The 24,356-nt window shown below is 35.6% G+C and overlaps 1 protein-coding gene across 1 annotated transcript; it reads left to right on the forward strand.

Moving 5' to 3' along the window:
* Window positions 1-9,847: 9,847 nt before the first annotated feature.
* LOC306879246 (serine/threonine-protein kinase 35-like) lies at window positions 9,848-20,014 on the forward strand. Its single transcript, XM_079432032.1, has 3 exons — window positions 9,848-10,514; window positions 12,779-13,527; window positions 17,617-20,014. The coding sequence occupies exons 1-2, from the start codon at window positions 10,052-10,054 to the stop codon at window positions 13,501-13,503; spliced, it is 1,188 nt and encodes a 395-aa protein (XP_079288158.1). The 5' UTR covers window positions 9,848-10,051; the 3' UTR covers window positions 13,504-13,527; window positions 17,617-20,014.
* Window positions 20,015-24,356: the final 4,342 nt, after the last annotated feature.

The following is a 24,356-nucleotide window of genomic DNA, read 5'->3' on the forward strand; positions in this document are numbered from 1 at the left end:
GGAGCCTAGTGCTCCTCTTCTCATTAATATTCATTAGCAATGATAAATGGCTAATGGATCTGCCATGTTTTACAACCGACTGAAACATAATGTTAATGTTTGTAATTCCTCTGTTATTTATATATTTAATTTTAGGGCAAAATTTATAGAAATGAGGACGTATTTAGTTCTTTTAAAATTATTTATTGTAGGCTAATTGATACAATTACATTCATTATTAGACCTTTTTCTGAAAATAATTTTAAATGTGTTATTTATTATCTTTATTTATATTGGTATAACTGCATTGTGAGAACACCTGGCCAGGCAGTATTTTTGTCCTGATGAACCAGCACTTTCAGAGATTAGTGATCCACTGAAAAAAGTGGCAAGTGTTGGTGGCACTATACCGATATCACCAACTCTGGCATCAACATGGTCGTCCCAGCCGTGCTAATGAGACCTGAGAAATCCTTAAAGCAATCTGCGGAGCTGCATCGTTAATCCCAGATTAGGCCTGAGCACCTACCTGAGCCACCTAATACTCTTTCTTGGCCTCAGCCCTTGAAATACTATGTGTGCATCAGTTAAACTGGGCTGACCTCACGTAGCACATGTTTAGTACATGGTTTTGCTTTTCTTTTTTTTCTTTTTTACTGGACTGGGACCAAAGAGTACAGTAGCTAAAGGCAGAATGAAAACTCAGACATGGTCTCAAGGGAGCTCTGTGTTTTGAGTGGGTGTGAGACGAGACAGGAAGTGTAAAAGGGAAACCGATATATCAAAAAATACAAACAAGTAATATAAGATATAGAAGCATTTGCAAACATAACTCTCATGTCTCCTGCCAAAAGCATATTATTAAGTTCCCCTAATAAGGACTAAGCTGCCCTTTAACATCTGCCATCTGTCACAGTCACAGATCTCCAAAAGATTTGTACTTAAGTGAATACAAAATCTGAAAAGGTTCATCATGCAATTTTTTATGAAAAATAACCTGTTGTAGTTAGTTTCAATAGCTAATAAACTGTAATTGTCCCACATTAATATCCTATTATTATTATAGGTTTGCTTTTGCCCCATTTGTACTAACTTACTTAAAGACAACACTGAATATGTTTATATATTTGTATGTGGGATTCAGATATGAATTTCATATATTTGGTATCAGAAGCAGCACTGTAGATCCTTAATTAATAACTTGATTCATTACTTTGAAAAGATATAGTCATGAACATCATGCTTTGTAAACTTTTGTCTTTCCCTCATGGAAATCTAGGAAGACACACTTTTGAGCCCTGAGTGATTGTGTTATTATTTTTCCCGTTTTTACTTATTTAATCATTTATTCTTTCTTTATACAAACAGTACACTTTATTTTTCACACTTCTTTTAAGGCAAAGAATATAGCATGCATTATACGGTATACAGAATATAGTATTATATCTGCCCTTCAGTCAGAAACCAATCATTCTTCAGCTAAATGTTTTTCTGACATTCCTCCAATCTGTTTCCTCAGTGCAGTAAGTGTCTTCGGTTCAGCTGCTTTAAAGCTCTTCATGTCATCGGAACACTGAGTGGCAGAGGCAAAACGTCGCTGCTGCAGCCTTCAGGGAAATGCCATGATGTAACACTCTGTAATACCCTACAAAAATAAAAAAAATATATTAATGCAATCTCTCTATAGTCACACAACTTTGATGATGTCCTTATAGATTATGGGCTAATGCCTATTTGCTTTTTCGCACAGGTTCCATAATTTCCTGACTAATTGTCTAGGTTTGCATAATACCCTTAAATAGACTCTACTGGAGTAATTTGCTGCTTAATGCAGCCTCATAGAGTACTGGTTGGGCACAAATGTTATGTTACTGCAACACCTATTCCAACCAGTGTTGGGACTGTTTTATTTGTTAACTATTGGGTAATGTGTAACTGATCTAAAATGCACTTTTTGTCTTTTGTATTCCAGACAACTGTTGAACTGTGGACTCAATAAACATATACTCAATATATAATTGAAAATGAAAGGGATAGTTCACCCAAAAAAAACAAGAAAATTCTGTCATCATTTACTCACCCTCGTGTCTTTCCAAACCTGAATGCATTTATTTCCTCTGATATTTTGAGGAATGTTGGTAACTTAACAGTTTTGGTTTTCATCGACTTCTATTGTGTGGAAAATATTCAAATGGAACACAATGGGAACCAAAAAATATTCGAAACTGAACATTCTTCAAATGTGTTCAGCACAAGAAAGAAATGCATACAGGTTTGAAACTACATGAGGGTAACTAAATGACAGAATCTTTAGTTTTGGGCAGACTATCCCTTTAAGGTAATAATTGTGAATTAATTTAATCATGATATAAAACTAACACGGAGTCTCACAGTGTTTGTTTGGAATCATGTACAGAAACGTTCGGCTCAATTAAAAGCCTCTTAGCTCACACAGCCAGAAGGTAAAGGTAATCACTGTCTCTAAACACAGCTTCCTCCTCAGCCTTTCTCTCTCTCTTTCTGGCCCACTCACTCATAATAGTTGCACGCTGGCTTTCACCCATGCGCTGCTGTAACTTTTTTGCCAACCAGAAAACAGAATCAGACAGTGTTGTGTAACCAGCTTCATTTAGTATCATTACAAATGACATACCTGCTGCAATCAACAGATTTAAAACTCCATGTGAACTGAACCTGTGCAAAAAAAAGTTTAAAAAACCCCGTAATACTCTGAGAACATTTCCTGTTGCTGGAATCATCTTTGTGATTGGATTGCAAAAGGTTTTTTAAAAAGCCTATACTTCACATGAAGAGAAAACCACTTAATTTATAATCACTGCAGCTGTCACTCACGAGGTCAGCAGGAGGTCACCGACCCGATATATTTATTTGATTTGTGCTCTTTTGTTTCCTGATTTCTCTCAGGAAGAATAGCTGATTAAAATATAGATCCATTAAACAGCTGCACAGTGAAGCTGTTTACAATGCCATTGTACATTTCGGTATACTGCAAAACACTGCATTAATTAGAAACACAGTGTGGCACAAACACAGCATAAATTAGAAAGAGTGTGCTGTAAACACAGTTAATTAGAGTCTTTAGTAATCAGATACTGTAATATGGCTGGCAGAGATGTGGATCTAAAAGAATGAAACAAAACAACTAACACAAACACAGGGAACACGAGGGACAGGAGCATGACATGAAGCATTGTTGGAGTTGTAAGTTTAATACAAGCAATATTTAATGTTAGCATCTGCCTTTCAAATGCACATCTTTGCTATATCCTGATCACCTGCTCTGATTGTCTCTGTTAATGACTCAGTGTTGCTAGTCTTTGAAGAGAACAGCTTTTACCCGGAGCATTAAACACTGTTATCCTGTTCTGCTCTACATCTCCTACAGAATCAGATCGTCCATCAGCCTGTTCTTTTCAAGTGATTCTTCTCTGAATACACAGCTCACAACTTTTACCTGCACATCATTTTATAGTTCACGTCTGTGTACCCTGTTAAACATTTATTCTAAAATCGTGATTACAATATTCCTACATGTTAAGCAGCAAATTTTCGTTTTCGTTTTTTCGAACGAAATGGGGACAACAGTTTTTTGCTGTTGTCCCCATGTGGAAATGCTGGAATTGCTTATTGTTCTTCATTTATTTCAAATTTTCTTTTAGATAATTGATTCATGTGGACATACAAAGATTCAAACTTTTCTATTAAAGTGGATATTTTACTTCAAATTTATCAAAAATAGAATATTGGCTAAATTTTGTTTACATTATTCATACATCACTGGAATATGAAACATTTCTAGCATCAGTTCCATGTGCACAAAATGTTAAGCAGCTGTTAACTATAAAATCCATAGCCATACCAGACATGAAGTACAGTCAATATATTACTGATAATTATAAGAAAATTCACAATAATACAAAAGTATGACTTCAGTCTCTCAATTAACATTTTGTGAAGTGAAAACTGCATGTTTGTAAGAAACAAATTGGACAAGATACAAGTCCATAATCCATAATAATGCTTCCTCCATTGAAAAGCTCCATCCCCTGTTGTCCCTTCAACTCAAAATCCAACAACATATTTGTTTAGAATTGTTTTGGACTGTTATAAGCGGTAATTTATCTGAGCATATTGATCTGACGAGACAACTTTTTCACTGGAGAAAGCAATACAGTGGGGAAAAAAATATTTGATCCCCTGCTGATTTTGTACGCTTGCCCACTGACAAAGATATGATCGGTCTATAATTTTAATGGTAGGTTTATTTGAACAGTGAGAGACGGAATAACAAAAAAAAAATCCAGAAAAATGCATTTCAAAAAAAGTTATACATTGATTTGCATTTTAATGATTGAAGTAAGTATTTGACCCCTTCACAAAACATGAATTAGTACTTGGTGGCAAAACCCTTGTTGGCGATCACAGAGGTCAGACGTTTCTTGTAGTTGGCCACCAGGTTTGCACACATCTCAGGAGGGATTTTGTCCCTCTCCTCTTTGCAGATCCTCTCCAAGTCATTAAGGTTCGAGGCTGACGTTTGGCAATTTGAACCTTCAGCTCCCTCCACAGATTTTCTATGGGATTAAGGTCTGGAGCCACTCCTTGGCCGTGTGTTTTGGGTCATTGTCATGCTGGAATAACCATCCAAACTTTAGACGGGCCTGTACATGTGATCTCTTGAGCAGGGGGACCTTGCGGGCACTTCAGTCCTTCATGGCGTAGTGTGTTACCAATTGTTTCTTGGTGCCTATGGTCCCAGCTGCCTTGAGCTTATTGACAAGATCCTCCCGTGTAGTTCTGGGCTGATTCCTCACCGTTCTCATGATCATTGAAACTCCACGAGGTGAGATCTTGTATGGAGCCTATTAGGAGCAATCTCAGCTCGTTGCCTGTATAAAACACACCTGGGAGCCAGAAATCTTGCTGATTGATAGGGGATCAAATACTTATTTCACACATTAAAATGCAAATCAATTAATAACTTTTTTGAAATGCATTTTTCTGGATTTTTTTGTTGTTATTCTGTCTCTCACTGTTAAAATAAACCTACCATTAAAATTATAGACTGATCATTTCTTTGTCAGTGGGCAAACTTACAAAATCAGCAGGGGATCAAATAATTTTTCCCCCTCTGTATTGTGGTTGCCAGATATAAAATGTCTTGAAGGATTTTTTTTATTACAAACACCTGGCTTTTCACTTCACAAGACATTAATTGATCATCTGGACATGTGTTGAGTACTTGTGAAATATTGCAACATATTTATCAGTTGTTGTATCTAGATTATAATGACATTTAGGAGACCTTAACGTGAATTGATTGTAATTTCTAAAATGAAATAAATCCTATGCTGTGTGTGCTTGTATTAAAACATAATATTATACTAACATCATGTCAAGTGAAAAAAAGAGGGGCTCTGTTTCAGATTCTACACTCAAACTACACAATGTAATTGTTTCTTCATATGCCAAAGGAGTTGGGTCGTTCAAAAATGACCCATAACAGATGTCTGTATAAATCAGAGGTTTTTGACTCTTCTTGAGGCCAACAAGAACCCCCGACCCCGATATAGGTGAAATGGTGAAGGAATTAATCATGCCAATCACTATGCATTTCAAATTCAAGTGGACAGTAATTGCAGTGAAGTGTTGTGTGTGTGGAGGTGGGTGGGTGTGTGTGTAACCCTAATCCTAGCCTCTCTCTTCTTCTTATGTCCTGATTACTCCTGCAGTGATTGTGTTTTGAACAATCTCTCAGAAGAGCGCTGAAGTGGTGGACAGAGGCAAGAGCAATGTCAGATCCCTTAACATCCGCACGGCACCACGTCTTTCCATTGTCACAGCAATCTTTAAAATAATAACCCTTATTTACAGCACAAAATGGGGAAATTAGGCACTTCAGGGATAAAGGTGACTCTTTTCTTGACTTCACAGCTCAATATATGTTACAGGAATTGTTCACCCAAAAACGAATATTTTCTCAGGGAGTCCAAGATGTAGATGAGTTTGTTTCTTCATCAGATCAGATTTGGAGAAATTTAGCATTACATCACTTGCTCAACAACGGATCCTCTTAAATGAAAGGGTACCATCAAAATGAGAGTTCAAACAGCTGATAAAAAAAAATTACATTTTGTAAAAAGTGAAAGTGAAAAGCCATCCCCTGTTGTCCTCTCACATCAAAATTATTAAGAACTGTTTTAAACTGTTTTCAATTGTAAACACTTCTCTCCTGATTCAGATGAGACAACTTTATTCTGGAGAAAGCAATACGGATAGAGGACTTGTATTTTAGCCAGCCCAGAAGCAACAGATTGAAACTAAAATCATATTATGTTTCTTGCGAGCACACAGCTTTCAATTCATGTTGCAGTCACTGAAGTCATGGGGATTACTTGTCGATTACTGTGATGTTTATATCAGCTCTTTGGACTCCAATTCTGATGGCACCCATTCACTGCAGAGGATCCGTTGGTGACCGGTCCATATGATGTAATGCTAAATTAATCCAAATATCATGTACATCTTGGATGGCCCAAGGGTGATCTTAAAAATCCAAAAGACAGCGGTAAGCCCTATTGGTTTAAAAATAATTCAAATTCATTCAAATTAATTATTCATGAGGGAATAATAAAAACAGAACATTGGCATTATTATGTCATTAGAATACACTGGCGGCCTACTATTTTATTTTATATTACTCAAGAGGTTAGTATTCACAAAAACATGCAGAAATGTAGCTGGCCTTTATAATTGTTAAGTTGCTATGGCAGCCACACAAAGGCATGGAGCGCTGCACCCTATTGCCCACTTCAGAGCAGCATACACCATCCTATTGTACCACACACTCATTTTCTACGCCACTTGTTCTCAGTGGTCTTCAAGGCCGCACCACACACACAACAGCCAAATGTTTCCAATGTCTCTGCATTTTAATTATTAGTCACATATAATGTAATGCAGTATGTTCTTATAGAGATGCAAAGCAAAAAGGTTGCAACAATTTAGAGCTATTTTTTCCTATGCATCCTTTGCATAATTACACATTAGATTTTAACTGTATCTGTGTTAATAAACAAACAAACAAAAAAACAACCTACAACCTTGGATCCTTTTGTTACTGCTGAAGGACATGATGCTCAAACACACAAGGTTCACTAAACAGGAGAGTCACGCTTTATACTTTTAACTATATCTGTTAAGTCTGTTCTGGCCTTTTAAGTCTATGTCTATGTCTAAGTCTATGTTTAAGTGTACATGTTTAATCTTACAAATATGCATTATTCATATATAAAGGTCCAAGGCTTATTGAATGTTTACTCACCATTCAATTATTGTATCACTTCAGAAGAACCAGTTTTACAAAAATAACTTCACTGCCATCTACAGGATTCTCTGCAAAATAATAAAAGGGCATGGAAGAAATCTACAATTTATGATAATGCGATATACAGTGTATTTTTTTATATATTATTGAAGCCGTTCCACGTTACCACTCTTTATAATTTTTTATTAAGATATTTCATTTAAAACTTGACTATAAAGATCATCCAACGTCATATTTGACATATCTTTTTCATTAAAAGTGAGTTATTTATAGTAAATATTTATTTATTTGTTTTACAAAATTTGGTCACAAACTGCTACACTCTTAGAAAGCTAAGAGGTACCTTATTTGCATAACTTTGTACCTTATTTATCCCTAAATACATATTAGTGCCTGAAATGTGAATAGTATTGCTTTAAAAGCACATTAGTAAAGGCTACCTCACTATAGTGACAGTTTGTACCCTTATTCCTGAAAGTGGAGAATTATTTTTGTAATTGTAATTAAATTTAATTCAGACTATCTATATTAGCCGTATACATTTAAACTAATTTATGCATTATGATAAATATGCTACTAAAGTTTTAACAGAGTAATTTAAAACTACAGTAGGTGGTGCAAAAGACTAAGTAGTATAAGTTAGTCTCTTGTCACTCTTTTACTCATTATCCCTTGTTCCCACTGACTTGCTTAAAACCACAGTGCATTCGTTCTTTTCTTTAATTTTGTTTTCTTTCACCACTCCATTTATTAACTTTGACTTTTATAGTCAATTCAATTGCCAATGGATAAAATTAATTCCTTCCTTCCCTTTTAAAAAATGGCCATGTTGACTTTAGATCATTTCAGATTCTCAGTACATTTCTCTCCGCCTGTTATTCAGAAAAGGTTTGGTGTGGTCAGACCTCCATCAGGGATCAACAATAAGGACTGCCAGCTGCCCAGGAATATAAGTTATATTACATCTGTATAACTGCTGTAAGAGTGTGTGTGTGTGTGTGTGTGTGTGTGTGTGTGTGTGTGTGTGTGTGTGTGTGTGTGTGTGAGAGAGAGAGAGAGAGAGAGAGAGAGAGAAGAACACACAACATTTAAATGAAAACATTTAATGAAAAAACATGCATTCTCCTTATGTGCAAGTTTCAAGAAGAACTGCCAAATGAAAGAAACAGCTTTGTTTAGCTAGCTAGCCCATATAAAGTGCCGTTTCAGACTTTCCTCACTGTATGGAGACAAACAAAACATTGACCCATGTAGGCAGTGAGCCATTGATGTTGGCTGCATTTTCAGACATGCCCTCATGCCTGTATGTGGATGAATGATGACAATTGAGGTCATTTTTGAGGTTTGTTTCAGGGTGTTTTTTTTTTTACCAAATCGCTGTTATGCACTGGTCAATATAAATGTCTAACTATACAAATATTTGCAGAATTTATTACTGAAAAAAGACTGTTTGTTTGTTTTTTGACAGTGTTGTTTGTTTATTCTAAATGAAAACAAACAACTTATTCTAAAAGGAAGATCAGCAAGAAAGCAAGCAACAGCTGCCACCTCATAATGCTGTCATTTTATGTAATCCGTTGTATATCTAATCCATTAATATCTGAATGTTGATGTCCTCTCCGAAGCTTACCCTCTTGTAATAATCAGCAAATTATAAATAAACAAATACATGTACTGATTCTCCTTCACTGTTCACGCATTTTTAATGAACGGTTTTAATTTATGATTATGAAAATAAAATTTAAAAAATTATTTTAATGTGTATATCATGAATCAAACGGATAGAACGGTGAAATAAATAAATAATAACAACATTAAACAGACAAAATGTCTTATTTATGCTCTACTGATGGGTGACCTCAGAAACCCCAGATGCTCTCCATCGTGTCAGACCACGTGTGTGCGCTGAGCTTTATGGAGCACGTGCACGCTCATGCTGGAGGGACTAAACCATTCTAGTCCATAACATGGGTGTCTACGTATGTACATGTCTTTAGGTTCCCCACGTGGTTTTCCACAGTGACATAGCTGATCCTTGTTGATATTACATGAACAAGTTGTGATTGGAAAATTATTTACTCTTATATGTTAATATGTATCAGGTGCAGTTCTTCTACAAGTTGTGTTAAATACACATTAAATGATTAAAGTGTTTTAATTTCTAAATTGAAATTATATATTTATAGTCAAAATTGTCTGTTAGGACAATATCTTGATACTCATGACTCAAAAAATCACGATATTTGAAATAAATACTTTGAAAAAAAAAAGTGAATTATTTTTTTGAAAATAATGATTTGATGTAGCCTATATTATATATACATTTTCGCATGCATGAAACTAACATCAATAAAAAGAAAGAACACACATTTATTTTTATTTAAAAACAAATGATCACAGCATGTCTCATATTCGGTTCACCTTACCACATACTGATTTAACGTAACTTAAAGCCACAAGAGGCGTACCGAGTACGTGTGTCCTCATAGGTCAGGAATCCCCCCCGTACAACGAAAGTGGGACGATCCAGTCAAGCTCTCACTTCATTCAAGGTTCGTTCAGTTCAGACTAGAAGCTCGTGGTTGATCGAATCCCGCTACTCTACTGAATGAAAACAAATGCAGATGTCAACGAATATTTAAGAGCTGCTAAACTTCCTCAAGCTCTACAAATATGAACGCGGAAGGTGTTTCCAAGCGCACGCACAAAACCTGAGGAGGCGCGATGGATGCAAACGACAGAGAGCAGCAGCGGACACGGAGCGCTTGCAAAAGAACCGAAAGCGCCAGTGTCCTGCGCTCGCTCAGCGTCGACAACATAGGCGATAATGAGACAATGGCAGGCGAGTCGGGTCTGGTTAAACAAGGCAGTCTTGAACAGCGACACGCCGCACCGAGGTACAGCTTGCTCCGTGAAGTTGGCAGGGGCAGTTATGGCGTTGTGTACGAAGCCGTTGCCCGTAAATCAGGTGCGAGAGTGGCGGTGAAGAAGCTGCGCTGCGACGCGCCTGAGAACGTGGAGCTGGCGCTGGCGGAGTTTTGGGCTTTGACCAGTCTGGAGAAACGCCATGAGAACGTGGTGCAGCTGGAGGAGTGTGTGCTCCAAAGGAACGGGATGGCCCAGAAAATGAGCCATGGCAATAAGCGTTCAAAGCAGTATTTGGGGTTGGTCGAGACCTCGTTGAAAGGTGAGATGTTTTTATTCAAGCTGGTATTTTTCTGGAAGGTCAGCAGTGTGAGAATGCTTTGTCACGAGCTCAAATAGTGGCTTTTGTTTGTGACAGTTCACTCATTTGGTAGCAATGTCATATTAGCCATTTAAAATCTAAGCAATGTCAGTTTTTCTTAGCTTTTCAATTGTAATCTGAAACAAAACGGTGAGACTCCATTGTTTGGCAGTGAGTCATGTGGCGTTTCATCGATGACACCGGACGTTGATATTGCGCATGTCTGCTCTACATTAAAATTTGTTTACGTTTTATGTAAGAATGTGGCAAATGTCGGGCAGATTTGACCCCCCCCCCCCCTCCTCTCGGTTATGAAACTCTGAGGTTGGAGGTGGGGGAGGTGCTGTGTTGGGGTCAAACCTTCGCCAAGTTATAACAATGAAAGAAGTGTGATTCCTTGCATGACAACTGTGTAAATTATCTTACAGATGAAAAAGAGACAATGGTGATTTAGTACAGATAATCGAGGCCAATTTGATCTCTTTAATGTGTCTTATGTGTGACTGCTTTCATTTGTAGAGCTTCTGAATCATCATGTAGGTTTTTATACTGTATGATATGCAAAGTGTTGCTAGAGGCATTTGCTTGAAAGCTGTTGGTCTGGTCTATATTTAGTGTAAAAGGAAGTGGAAGTAGGAAGAGATGTTTAACTTTTTATTTGGGAGATATGTTATGAATAAATGTTTTTAACTGTTTCAAACGCCTAATCTCTGGTGGGAACACAGTAGTAGATAGATGTTAGCATAAAGTTTAAAATCACTGGAATTAAAGCCAGCTAAAACCTAAACAGGAGTTTTAGTGCAATTCTAGGTATATAAAAAGGAAACTGCTTTATCGTAGATTTAAATGATTTTCAAGCAATTTCCTTGATGTTAAAATTGTTTTTATAGTGTGACTAAAAATATCAACTTGATAATACCTTTATACTGTTTTGTGGTGTTATGATGATAACCTGTGACATTCACAGTGTATGTTATATTTACAGCAGATGTGCAGATTCACGTAGTGCTTGCTCAATAAAACCAGGGAAAGTTATAAAAATAACGCCCATGAAAGCACAGGACCATGCTCATTAATCAGACTATCAGGGGATACAAGCCAGTGTTCGTTGTTCTTATGGGAGCTAGTCCAGTCCTGTGAGAAGAAACCTCAACAGCTTCAAACTGGTTCCACAGCAATCCAGCCTCTGAAACTGATGACAAATCAATTCTTCTTTTAACTATTTTCATTGCATTAACTCCTCGTTTTATCTGGTGCTTTCATTCTCTCACCTTTTAAAACATGTTTACTTGCTATGGCACACAAATATATGTTATGTGGAAGGTTTTCCTACAGTTTTTGCTCCCATGTTGTTGTCTTTTTCTAAACAGAAGGTTGGGTTGTGACATTGAAGGGCCAAACCCTTTAAAAAAAAAAAAAAGACTAGTTTACCTCACAGTCCCTTTAAGGCAAGTTTGTACACTTGACGGCCATATTTGTAAGCTATTTCCAGGCACGCATACAGCTCATGTCTACTTGAATGGGAAAATACCAAAATACGAAAAATGTAACAGTTGCATATTTCAAATAAGCAATGACATTTGACAACAGTGGTTTCATAAATTGTGCTAATGTGCATGCGTTCTATGGTTAACAAATTAATTTAAACTTCAAATCAGGATTTCCATTCCTGCAAATTACGATTGGTGCTTTTAACTGTAAGGCAAAACTACAGCTGCCATATTGTGTGGTACAATTTATCTACAAATAGACCTTCTCTGCCTTATACAGTCTCTGGTTTACATTATAGCCATGATTTTATACTTGCTATTAGTCAGAGGACATTCTTATTTTATTAAGCATTTTATTTCATTAGTATTTTTGGTCTGTTTTTCCAAATAGACTGACTTGTAGGAGTGCACTAGCATATCAATAAAATCAAAGCCAAAAATCATGCACTAAAAGCCACAAATCTCCAATTTTGATTTCATACCTTCTTTAAACATCATAATCTAACTAGGGTCAGTTAATGTCAATAAGCAACAACTAGTGGTTTAAACCATAGCATTTCTGTTGAAGTCATTTAAGATTTTTATTAGACAACAACAGTGTTTAGTAGGTTCTGTGAAAGTTGCATTATAATCCTTACTTTTGAAATCATGGTTGTCGTTTATTAATGTTAACAAAGCATTCAAATTTAAGTATATTCATCTCTGCATCTGTTTTTTTTCTGTGTGTTCTTTTAGGTGAGCGTGTATTGTCGTGTCCGGATGAGCCCTGCTACCTGTGGTTTGTTATGGAGTTTTGCGAGGGAGGGGATCTGAATCAGTTCATCTTGTCGCGACGGCCCGATCCCCAAACCAATGCCAGCTTCATGATGCAGCTGAGTAGCGTTGTAGTATTCCTGCATGAAAACAACATTGTTCACAGAGACCTTAAACCAGATAATATCCTCATCTCAGAGCGTTCCGGCGCACCTGTGTTGAAAGTGGCAGATTTCGGACTGAGCAAAGTGTGTGCCGGTCTGAGTGCCGGAGTACGAGACTCGGAGGAGGGACGGGACAAAAACAAGAACAGTGTTAACATCAACAAGTTCTGGCTCTCATCGGCATGTGGCTCGGACTTTTACATGGCACCGGAGGTTTGGGAAGGACATTACACAGCCAAAGCAGACATTTTTGCTCTAGGCATTATCATCTGGGCCATGATAGAGAGAATAACATTCATTGATGCAGAGTCGAAACGGGAGCTTCTTGGGACGTATGTGCGGCAAGGTTCTGACATCGTCCCGGTTGGAGAGGCACTTTTGGAGAACCCAAAGATGGTGTTGAGTATTCCCCAGCGCAGGCGCTCGCACATGCCCGAGGCACTCCGGAAACTTTTGCAGGACATGCTGGCCGTCAATCCTCAGGACCGACCAGATGCACTAGAGCTGCACAGCAGGATGGGACAGGTCACTTGCGCAGCTTGAACTTTGACCTGAATGCACACACAGGTAAGCCTTTGCCAGTGCAGTTTCCATAAATGTTTTTGGCTTTGGTTTTGTGTGAAGGCTCGTGTGTGCAGTGACCGTAAATGCAACCGGTAACAGATAATGGTAGAGTGGCAGAAATGCTGTGTGTTCTTATGTTGTCTTCTAAAGACAAACCCATTCGCAGTATAAATTTGACAGCCAGCAGAAAATTTGTATTTGTTTGTCCTACTGCTTGCAGTTAATTTCTTTGTTCTTATTACCATTACTTGTTTTTACTTATTTTGTCTAGTATTAGTTTTTGCTGTGATATGAAAATTTTGTATTAAGAATTTCAATGGCATCTAAAATTTTGACATTATACATAATTTTCTAAATAAATAACTATAAAATAACTATATAGTGATAGATTGTTATTGTGAAGTAAAATACTCATGATGTAAGATTTTGGTCATATCACCCACCCCTATGTTTGTAATTTTTTCCTTAAAGGCATGACGATAGATTATGGAAAATGTTTAATCCTTTAAAAACACATCTTCAAGAGCACCTTATCTTTAAAGTAGGTATGTTAGTTTTTAGTGTTTTAAATTAGTTTTTTTTAGCAAAGTGTAGATTTATAACACCCAATCATATTAAAAGTTATTACCAGCTACATATCAACCAGAATTTCAGTTTTGATGCATCCTTAAAATAGTTATCGTCATGTGTATTTCCACACAGCCATCCCAGGGGTGTTGATTATTTTGATGAAGCTCATGCATGGCAAGTGGAAAACAATACGACATGAGGCTTTAAACCCAAATGAAATCATGTACATACAATAATTAGTATAAGTTCATTGTCTTATCAGTATTGGATAACAGCTTCACTACCTTTCCCACAACAGTGAAGGACAAATTGACATTTATCACGTTATTGCTAGTGTCTTATTTGACCACATAAGTTTCAAACAGTGGTTTTGACAGCTCTGCTAAGACTCTATCATGATGTGATTTGTTTAATGACATGACTTTCAGAGAGCTTCTGTTTGCATGCTATAACAGCCTCTTTTGTTTTTAAAAGTGCATGCTGGGATAGCTGTTATACAACCTCACCTATTCACCCCTCCTCTAACACTCCCCATCCCTTCTTCTCTCTCTATTTTCCATACACTTTGCCCTGGGGGACAATGCTCATCAAGCAGACCAGGTGAATGGAAGTTCTTCCTAGTCCTGAAATGGAAAGAATTTTTTAGTTTTGACATGCCACACATAACTGACAGTTCCTTGCAAGGACCCGTTTAGTTTAAAAGTATTACAGCAATAGGGTGCATAACGTACTGTCACAGTTTCAGATATCAACCAAAATTAGATGTTTTTTTGGTAACACTTTATAATAACGTCCAGTTATAAGTAATTTATAAGTGATTAGTTAATGATTAACTAATCATTTACAAAACATTCATAAGCGATTAATAAGTGATATGCTAACAATTTGTGCATGTTTTGTTAATTAATTTAAAAGTCATTTACAAGTAATTAGCTAATGATGAACTAATCATTTACAAAACATAACTATACATTCACAAATGATTAAGTAATATGCTAACAATTTATAAATCTGTCATAAGTTATCTTTAAATATAGCATCATGAAATAATCAAACAGATCCTTAATGGTTAATAGTTACTAGTTAATATATTATTAATCACGTATAGATCATTGAAATGTCAACATTGTATATATATATTTACGCACACACGACTGGAAACCATAAAGTTTGTAAAACATTTACAACTAATGAGTAGTTTACACTTTAGATTAGGGGATGCAGAAAGCTTTGTAAATGATTTATAATGTTTATTGAGATAATAGTACAATGTTGACATTTCAATGATCTATACGTGATTAATAATATATTAACTAGTAACTATTAACCATTAAGGATCTGTTTGATTATTTCATGATGCTATATTTAAAGATAACTTATGACAGATTTATAAATTGTTAGCATATACTTAATCATTTGTGAATGTATAGTTATGTTTTGTAAATGATTAGTTCATCATCATCTAATCACTTGTAAATGATTCAAAACTTATTCTACAAAACATAGATAAAAATATTAACATATCAATTATTAATCATCTATGAATGCATAGTAATTTTTTGTAAATGATTAGTTCATCATTAGCTAATTACTTGTAAATTACTTTTAAATGAATAAACAAAACATACACAAATTGTTAGCATATCACTTATTAATTGCTTATGAATGTTTTGTAAACGATTAGTTAATCATTAACTAATCACTTATAAATTAATTATAACTGGACGTTATTATAAAGTGTTACCGTTTTTTTTTTAAATATTGATATTTAATATAGTTATTGATATTGAACATTTACCCAAAAATGAAAATTGTCATGAATTACTCAAACTCGTGTGGTTCCAAATCCATTTGACTTTAAATAACAAATTAGGAAATTTTTAATGAAACCTGAGAGATTTATGTTACTCTATTGAAAGTTCAGGTGACCAGAACGTATATTTATTCGTAAAACGAATCTATATGAATTGATTTAATCCAAGTCTCGTGAAGAGATACAGTTGCTTTATATGATGAACAGATCTAATTTAGGATTTTATTCACATAAACATAGATACACAGAGCGAATCACACATGGAAACTCGTGTGTGCGTCCCATGCTAGAACAAACCTCATGTGTGTGTGTGTGTGTGTGTGTGTGTGTGTGTGTGTGTGTGTGTGTGTGTGTGTGTGTGTGTGTGAGAGAGAGAAAACTATGAAAACCAAGGAGGTTCATTCTAGCCCATGATGCATGCATGAACTTCCATATATGATTGATGTTTTTATGGCCTTTTTGGATCTTCTAAGTTTTTGTTACCTGGACTTTCAATGGAGATGCAGAAACTTCTCAGGTTTCATAAAAAATATCTTGTTTCGAAGATAAATGGGTTTTATGGGTTTAAAACAACACAAGGGTGAGTCGGTGATGAGAATTTAGATTTTTGGGTGAATTATCATAAGTAAATGACCTGTTTGATCATCCTAGCGCTTACTTAATTTAAATTTTAAATAATGTTAATATTAATGTTTTAAAACATTAACAATTTAATAACACTCTACACCATAATCTTTAGCAAATTTCAAAATGAATAGTTTTCTAACAGTGAAATTGATGTTGTGATGACTACTCACCCTGTAGCAATTAAAGATAATTGATTTTAGTTTTTAGCGTTTTACTTTTCATTCATTTAGAAAAAATATTCTTGTAAAAATCTAATGTTTTCTTTTCGAAAATTACAGTTGGATTAGTTCGACAGAGCATTTAAAGTGATGTATTGTAGGGTTGAACGTCAATCACAAAAATATGATGTGTGTGCTCGAAGAGAGTATGAATGCATGTGAAAGGCAGAGGGCTCTTGAGTTCCCATCCATTATGAGGACATTACAGCTGTCTGCCACTCCAGTCTTTTGTTCACCATCCCCCTCTCCTTCCCCTTCTGTTGCTACGTTCAGACAGGAAAAGAACTGCTTGGAGGCTCTTGGTTAATTTGCTCTCTCTCTCTCTCTCTCTCTCTCTGGTCTGTATGTGTGGGACGTGAGAGAGGGTGGGTTTGCACCCGAAACAGTGTGTGTTGTGTTGTGTAGTTTGAGTGACTGCAGCGGGGCGTTTAGTAGCACTTCCTGACTCAGCACATAGTTTGAGCTGCAGGATATGAGGAGGGGTGAGCTCTTTATACTGTATGCAGCTGAGATCAAGTCGTGTTGACTAATGACAGATAGCCTGTAAAGATTTTTCTATTTGACATGTTTGAATGCTTGTAAATCTGATTACTTATCAAGCAATCTGAGATTTGGACCCATTTAAGTCAAGCATTATGCAACCGCACCAGCCATCATGACATCATTTTAGCCTGTCAACCAACCTTTTCTTTTCAATTTGTATGTCTAGTGTTGTTTTCTGTCTTCTGGATTCCCATGGTCAATGGAAAATACATTATTAGCTAGTAATTACATTTTTAGTTGCATATTGTAAATGTCTTTATAGTCAAATGTGTGACACTTTCAGGTACTAATCCTAATGACTTGCATTTTTTTCTGTTTTAGGTTTTCCCTTTCCATAACAGACCAGAAGGGACCGCGGTGCTTGGAAAACTGTGAATCTTCCATTACTGGTTTAATGTGAAGAGTACTCAACTTGAACACCAATACAAAGTTTGCCACAAATAGATTTTCAACTGATCGTTCACTTTTATTTTTGTTTACAGTAGTAATTTAAACGCATCATTCACTAAGCCCAGACGTGTTCAGCCTAAATCGATCATCAGTTATGTCACTAAGAGTGAAGTAAAGCTGAAACAATGTTATGATGCAGTGAGTACAATCAAGCTTTATTAGTCTTACTGAGGGACAGGGACTTTAAAATTCTGTTGTCAGAGCTTGCTCATCTTCTCAAAACAATCATTTGTCATAAAAAACAGACAAAGTGAAAGTATTTCAGTTATTGTATCCAGTTTTTTGAGCAGTGAAGCTTTCAGTTTTAGTAAGCAAGCAGTTCACAACAGTGTTGTTTAGTTTTAGGAAATCCAAATACAAACACACAAGATACTTGATTACATTTTGAGCTCAAGCATTTACATATATTCTCATGTCACAAACCATGTCATTGTCATAGTCTCATAGTCTTACACTTGGGTCTTAACTTTACGAGTTAAACATTCAACTCTTGATCATATTTATCTTTCATCTGTCACAACAAAATAGCTGAAATCACGAGAATACAAAGACCAACTTTTAGAACTTGGTTTTCATTTGCCATTAAAATGCTCATGATCTTAAGCCTAAACCTTATACTGACATATTTTGTCTCCTTGAATGCAGATTTATCCTGGTGCCTTGAAGTCTAGTGATATAAGTCAGATTTCTTGTAGGTTTTTGTTTTGTTTTACAGCTTTATCTTTTAAACATCCAGTATGTTTTGCAAGCTTTTAATATTTAAACACTTTACATATTAGGCATGTGTAGTTTAGCCATTTAGGTGCTTGTTTTTACATTGTGTGAGATTTATTTTTTGGCCAAAAAAAGATTAATTCTGGTGCCCCATTTACAATGCTGCTGTCACTTATGAAAAAACAGTGTGAACAACCCTTCTGCACGGACACGCACACTTATACAGTTTCACGGTTTAGTTTGTTTTGGAATCTGGTTGATTAAAATATGGATTTGATTATGATTTAAAGGGAGCAGTTAAAGACTGTGTGAGTGTTATGTGTGTTTTACATAAGAAATACTACTTATGCATTTCCAATATAGAACATGTATTTGTTTTGTTTTTTGGTTAATTTGTCAAAATCCAATTGTTTTTTTTAAGTTAACCAACTGCTTGATGTTCTCAGAAACAGGATGGGAGCTCAATAGTGTACCATGCTCTTTTTCATCTGTGTCCTGAATGCTTCATAGAGAAGAAATTGGTGTGTGTTTGACTTCCAGGTGTAGTTGTGTGTGCTATAGTCCTACCTCAGCACTCTTGTTTTAGTAACTAATTCACTAATTTAACTAGCAGTGCTTTCTGTTTTTTGGTGAGGCTAGTAATTAATATTTTTCAGATGAAATTATTTATTGTTTTTTTTTATATATATAATCTATAGTGTCAATGTGTTTTAGTACTTTTAACTTTTTATTCCCTTTGTTTGTGACTGCTTATTGCTGTCTGCTGTGGAAGAAACTTGGGGCTTGCGAGATCAAGATCTTTTTTAAGATTAAATCGGCCTCAGGTTTAAGGTATTTTGATATATTCTGGACCGTGTAGTTCTTCACGTGGGAACAAAAAGTGTTCTGTTACTTTTTATGTGTTCAGTTATGTTTTCATTTTTTCAGCTAAGGCTATTTGGTTTCATTGGGAACATTCTTTTAAATCCACTTTTGTTTTCCCGAATGGCAATTTAAATGATTGTATCTTTTACGAGGGTCAGTTAATCCTGGAGAGAGTTGGTAAATGTTTTTGCATTTGCTTTTTTGTCCTGTTAATTATGACTCTTTTCAGTTTGAATGTTTCATAAAGCATAAACACAGAAATTTGTCATAGCAGTCATACGAACCACAGTATTAGACTGCACTTGCACTGAGGAGTGAACCGAGTTTAATAGAAGCTCACTTCCTGTTCTGTAATCTCTTTTACTCTAATTGTGTTTTTCTTTGTATTCCTTGTGCTCCAGCTTTGACTGTACAGCGTGCTCTATGCACCTCTCCTTTTCTGACACTGTATGATGCTTCTCTGCTCAGACCGTGGCAATTTGTTGCTTTGTTGTGCTCATTTTATGTTTTTTTTTTTTTTTTTTTTTTTTTTAAAGGAGCACTTTCTGCTTTTTGTGTGCAAATGTTGGAATTTCACTTTCCTTTGTGTACAGCACACTAGAGCTGTTGGAAGCTTCACTCGCTCGGGTGTCATCCCTCATTGTTTTTTTTTTTTTGTTTTGTTTTTTTCAATAAACCATGTAAAACCATAACCTGTGTGTGTTCTTCATGTTTTTTTACACTGAAAATTTTGTTATAGAAACCATTTAAGTAACACATTGAATTAAATGTGAAATTTTGAAGTAGAAAGTCATGTTACTGTGACCAGACTTTAGTTTGATTACCACAGTCTGACTACTAATACTTTTTTGATTTTTGTTGTCTGATACCCCAAACAGCCACACTACACTAATCAGTTCAGACAAGATAAATCCCCTTTTAAAACAAGGCTATCACCCTCCATAGGCTGGTGTTATCCATTGTATTAGGCAGTCATGCGGGAGAGGACATTTTGTTCTCATACACCTGCCTGGGTTTATAACCTGACAGTATCAGTTCTGCCTATTTTGGGCCTAACCTCGTGTCAGAACTCACAATTAAAGCCATTGCCATGGTCATGAATAATGTTGAATATATCATCTGCACCATTCACCAGAATGATGTCTAATTGCTACAAATTTAAGCTGGGAATAAGGTGACAGACAGAAAGAGTCTTTAAGAGTGTGAGGAGACATGGGGGATGGGAAAGTGCAGTCTATGGCGATGCTGTGTACTGGGGGAGGTTCTTCTGTTGGATAAAATTGTATGACGGGGTAGTCTTTGTACATACCTACCCTGAGGATGGAGGGAAAACAGCTTTGTATTCAGGTCATTACATAACACAATATGTGCGTCTTAGAGTGACAATGTACACTGTAAAAAAATAAGTGTAATATTAACTGTAAAATTTAGTAAAAACGCAACGGAAAAAAAATTACTTTTAATAGGTTAACAGTAAATTCCCATACTATATACAGGGAAAAACTGTAAAAGATCTAACCAGACATTTCATGTAATTTTACAGTAAAATGCTTTTAATTGTACAGTTTTTTAGAAGTAAAAAACTAACAAATCAATGTATCATTTTGTCAAAAACTGTAAACTGATATTCCTAGAATTCCCTGCATGACACTCCACATTTGAAAGCATTTTGTTTAAATAATCATGTTTTTTAATAGTTTTTGTTATCAGTTATGTACATTTGGGCAACAGGCATCATCTGTTGTTTAATGAAAGTTTATTGCATTATGTGTGTTCCCACGATGGTGTTTTGTGTTTGCATGAATGACTGCATTATTATAGTGGTTGTCAGTATGTTAATTAAAGGTACAAAACAGATTTTAATAGTAGTGTGTGTTGTTGAATTTACTGGTTTACATTCAAATTTCCTCATTTGCAAATTACAGTTTGTTCTGCAAATGTGTTTACAATTTTTCTGTATCTTTTACAAAATTATTCTGGCAATCACAGAATTTTTTTACAGTACTTTTCCAGGTTTTTAGGCATCATTCATACCTTTTGGGGATTGTGGAATAGCATTTTCTTTGATACTATTGATCTGCATAGTTTAGTGGTCACACGAGTATGAGCATTTCTGGAAGCTTGCAGTAGAATCATGAGTGATGCATCACTGGATTTAGGTCACTCTAAATGGAGCATAAGTGCGTCAGAGTCAGTCAAAAAGACTGGTCATTAACAATGGGATGGATACTTGTTTCAGAGATGAGTATTTTTACAATAATCTGAATTATATACTTGTGAGTTTTAACTGTCTGCATACAAGATTCTAGTTTATGTTGTTTCTAGTTGAAGTAGACTCTGCACCTAAAGATGTGATCGAAAGTTGTTTTTGTTATAACTTTTGAATGTCTGTCTATGCAACACACGCATTTCAATAAAAAATTGACTTAAGGCGGGCCTACTTACTAACTTAAGTTGTCTAAATAGCAACATTAAATATTTTCTGGGATACAAATAAACACAAACTCTGATTTAGGCTTCAGGCAGGGAATGATTTATGTCTGCTAAGAGCGCTTTAAGCCTCAAGGAAACATAAAGGAGTGGTGAAACCAGCTGTGCCCAGTGAAATCCCTGATACACCGCCCTCACTCATCAACTCTCTGTCTCAGATCTGGAAGTCTTCTACTTAAAGGGAACAGATCATCTAATTAGCAACTGAAAACTGTACTGTACTGTTAAATCAAATGTTAAATACAGTTAAACATGCAGACTGTGAATAATTAAAGAAAGAGCACAAAAGAGCAAAAAAAAAAGTGTGATTTGTAGATTGTGTAAATTCAAAAATGCACATTGCTTTTACTGTAAATATAATTCAAGTAATGATGACCATCACTGCCACCTTGTGGTCACTTCAGTATTTGTTTGAGTCCCAGTGACAGTTAATGTAAAACTTACAGATCTGCTGTGCTGTGTCATATTGAATTTAAGATATAAGCCCTGAGCAGTTTAAACAATGGCTGGGGAGCTGACTAAAGCTTATATAATGCTGCTTATGTAATTGTGAGACCCAAGCAGAACTCGCCTGCCACTATTAATAGCCACTCTCAAACAAATACGTATTTATTTGTACTGATATGGTACAATACGAGTCTGTATTTAATATTGTGTTGATGGAGTTTGTTTTTATCTGGCTGTTATATTTGAACACAATGACTAATGTAATATATTAATAATTAAATTTAAAACATTGTGATGCAGTGAAGTGGAATCTAATTCAATGTGACACCAAATGATTTACAATGCAAATACATTGTTTGTTCCCACACCTTTGGCATAACAGAACAAATATTGTTGTATGGGGATAGTGTAAACAGTATCAGCTGAGTGAAACCGAGAACAAGACAGTTGGCCTGCAAATGACTTATTCTATCTGCTTCCTATAGATTACAACTAATAGTTTAATGTGGATCTCATCTCAGATTTGGCATGTTATTTGCATATGGAGTAGTAAAATGGGATTTGTAATGATTTAATACAACAGCGTAGTGTTTGTATCTCGTACAACAAAACAGGAGAACTTGAAAGAAAGTATATTAATAAAACACTGTGTGGGTCTTTAAAAAAAACTCCACAATTAAAACAAACATTTTGTTTTTACATATTTAATGATTTAAATGTTTTAAATCCGATACCATTTAAATATAGATCATATATATTTTTAAAATACTACACAAATTTTAAATGTTAAAATAATATATTATCAGTGTTATGCAGATGACATCCAATTGTATATTTCCTTTAGTCCCGATAAAACTGTCTCTTTTGCAAAATTGTTTAGTCTCCACTAACAAATGGATGGCAGACAAATTTTTGCAACTCAATACTGATAAAACTGAGGTGATGATTATTGCCCCTGACAACATTACCCCTGAGATTAGGCAGGTTAGTGGGGGTCTATCATCCTCTGACTGCTGTGACGTAAGAGATGTGTGTCATTTTTGACAGATCTTTATGTTTAACAGTCATGAAAAGTGTAGTTCGCTCATGTTTTTTCCATCTCAGGAAAATTGCTAAGATTAGATCTATAGTTTAAAAAAAAAAAAGATAGAGATGCCCGTTCATGCCTTTATCTCTTCACTATTGGACTATTGCAATGTTCTGTACAAATCTACCATGGATCAATTACAAGTTGTACAGAATGCAGCTGTAAGGCTTTTGACTAGGACCAGCAGGAGGTACCACATTACTCCCAAGCTTAAGGCCCTTCGTTGCCTTCCTAATGATTTTAGAGTGAATTTTTAAATTTTGGTTATTACTTATAGAGCTCAGCATGGTCAGACACCCGTTTATATCCAGACCAGGAACATGCACACTCCCCTAGCCGGTCTTTGAGGTCTTCTGGCCTAGACCATTTAACTATTCATGCACGTCTTAAGACAAGAGGGGACTGTGCTTTTTGTGTTGTGGCTCCAAGGCTCTGGAACTCGCTTCCTTTAATATTGAGAATGGGTTCTGTAGAATCTTTTTTTTTAAAAAGACACATCTTTTAATTAACAATATGGTTTGGCTGTTATTGAATTTTGTGGCATTTGTACAGCTGCTATTTGATTTGTTTTGATTTTATTTTTTACTGTAAAGCACTTTGTGACTCCTCCTTGTCTGTGAAAGTTGCTATATAAATTGTACTTACTTAACTGCATATTTATATGGTAGAAAAAGTAATAGCATTACTCTATTTTTCACTCACTCACTAAATAAATAAATAAACCATTGGCAGAGAGCCGCTCCAAACTGGCTCTTATCATAGCGTCTATAGTTTATATCAGCGGTAGTCAATTAATACAGAGTTTTATATTGTTTATATTTATTTGTGATAAAAACCCATTAAAAGTGTCCAGCACACATAGAACCACTCTGCAGAGAGTTGTAGTTCAACATCAATTTATCCATATGTAGCCGTCACGTTTATTAGGAAACACTGATGACTAGTTGACTTCTAAATGATGCCGTCTCACGTCGATGACAACATACCAAACACGTTGGGACAAGACGGC

Source organism: Barbus barbus (genome assembly GCF_936440315.1).
Source record: "Barbus barbus genome assembly, chromosome: 13".
Classification (NCBI taxonomy): Eukaryota; Metazoa; Chordata; class Actinopteri; order Cypriniformes; family Cyprinidae; genus Barbus; species Barbus barbus.

What these genes read in the sequence shown, in the direction of transcription:
- LOC306879246 (XM_079432032.1), top strand. Translation starts at nt 10,052, where the DNA reads ATGGATGCAAACGACAGAGAGCAGCAGCGGACACGGAGCGCTTGCAAA. An exon ending in GGTCGAGACCTCGTTGAAAG is followed by an intron (nt 10,515 to 12,778) that starts GTGAGATGTTTT and finishes GTGTTCTTTTAG; the next exon opens with GTGAGCGTGTATTGTCGTGT.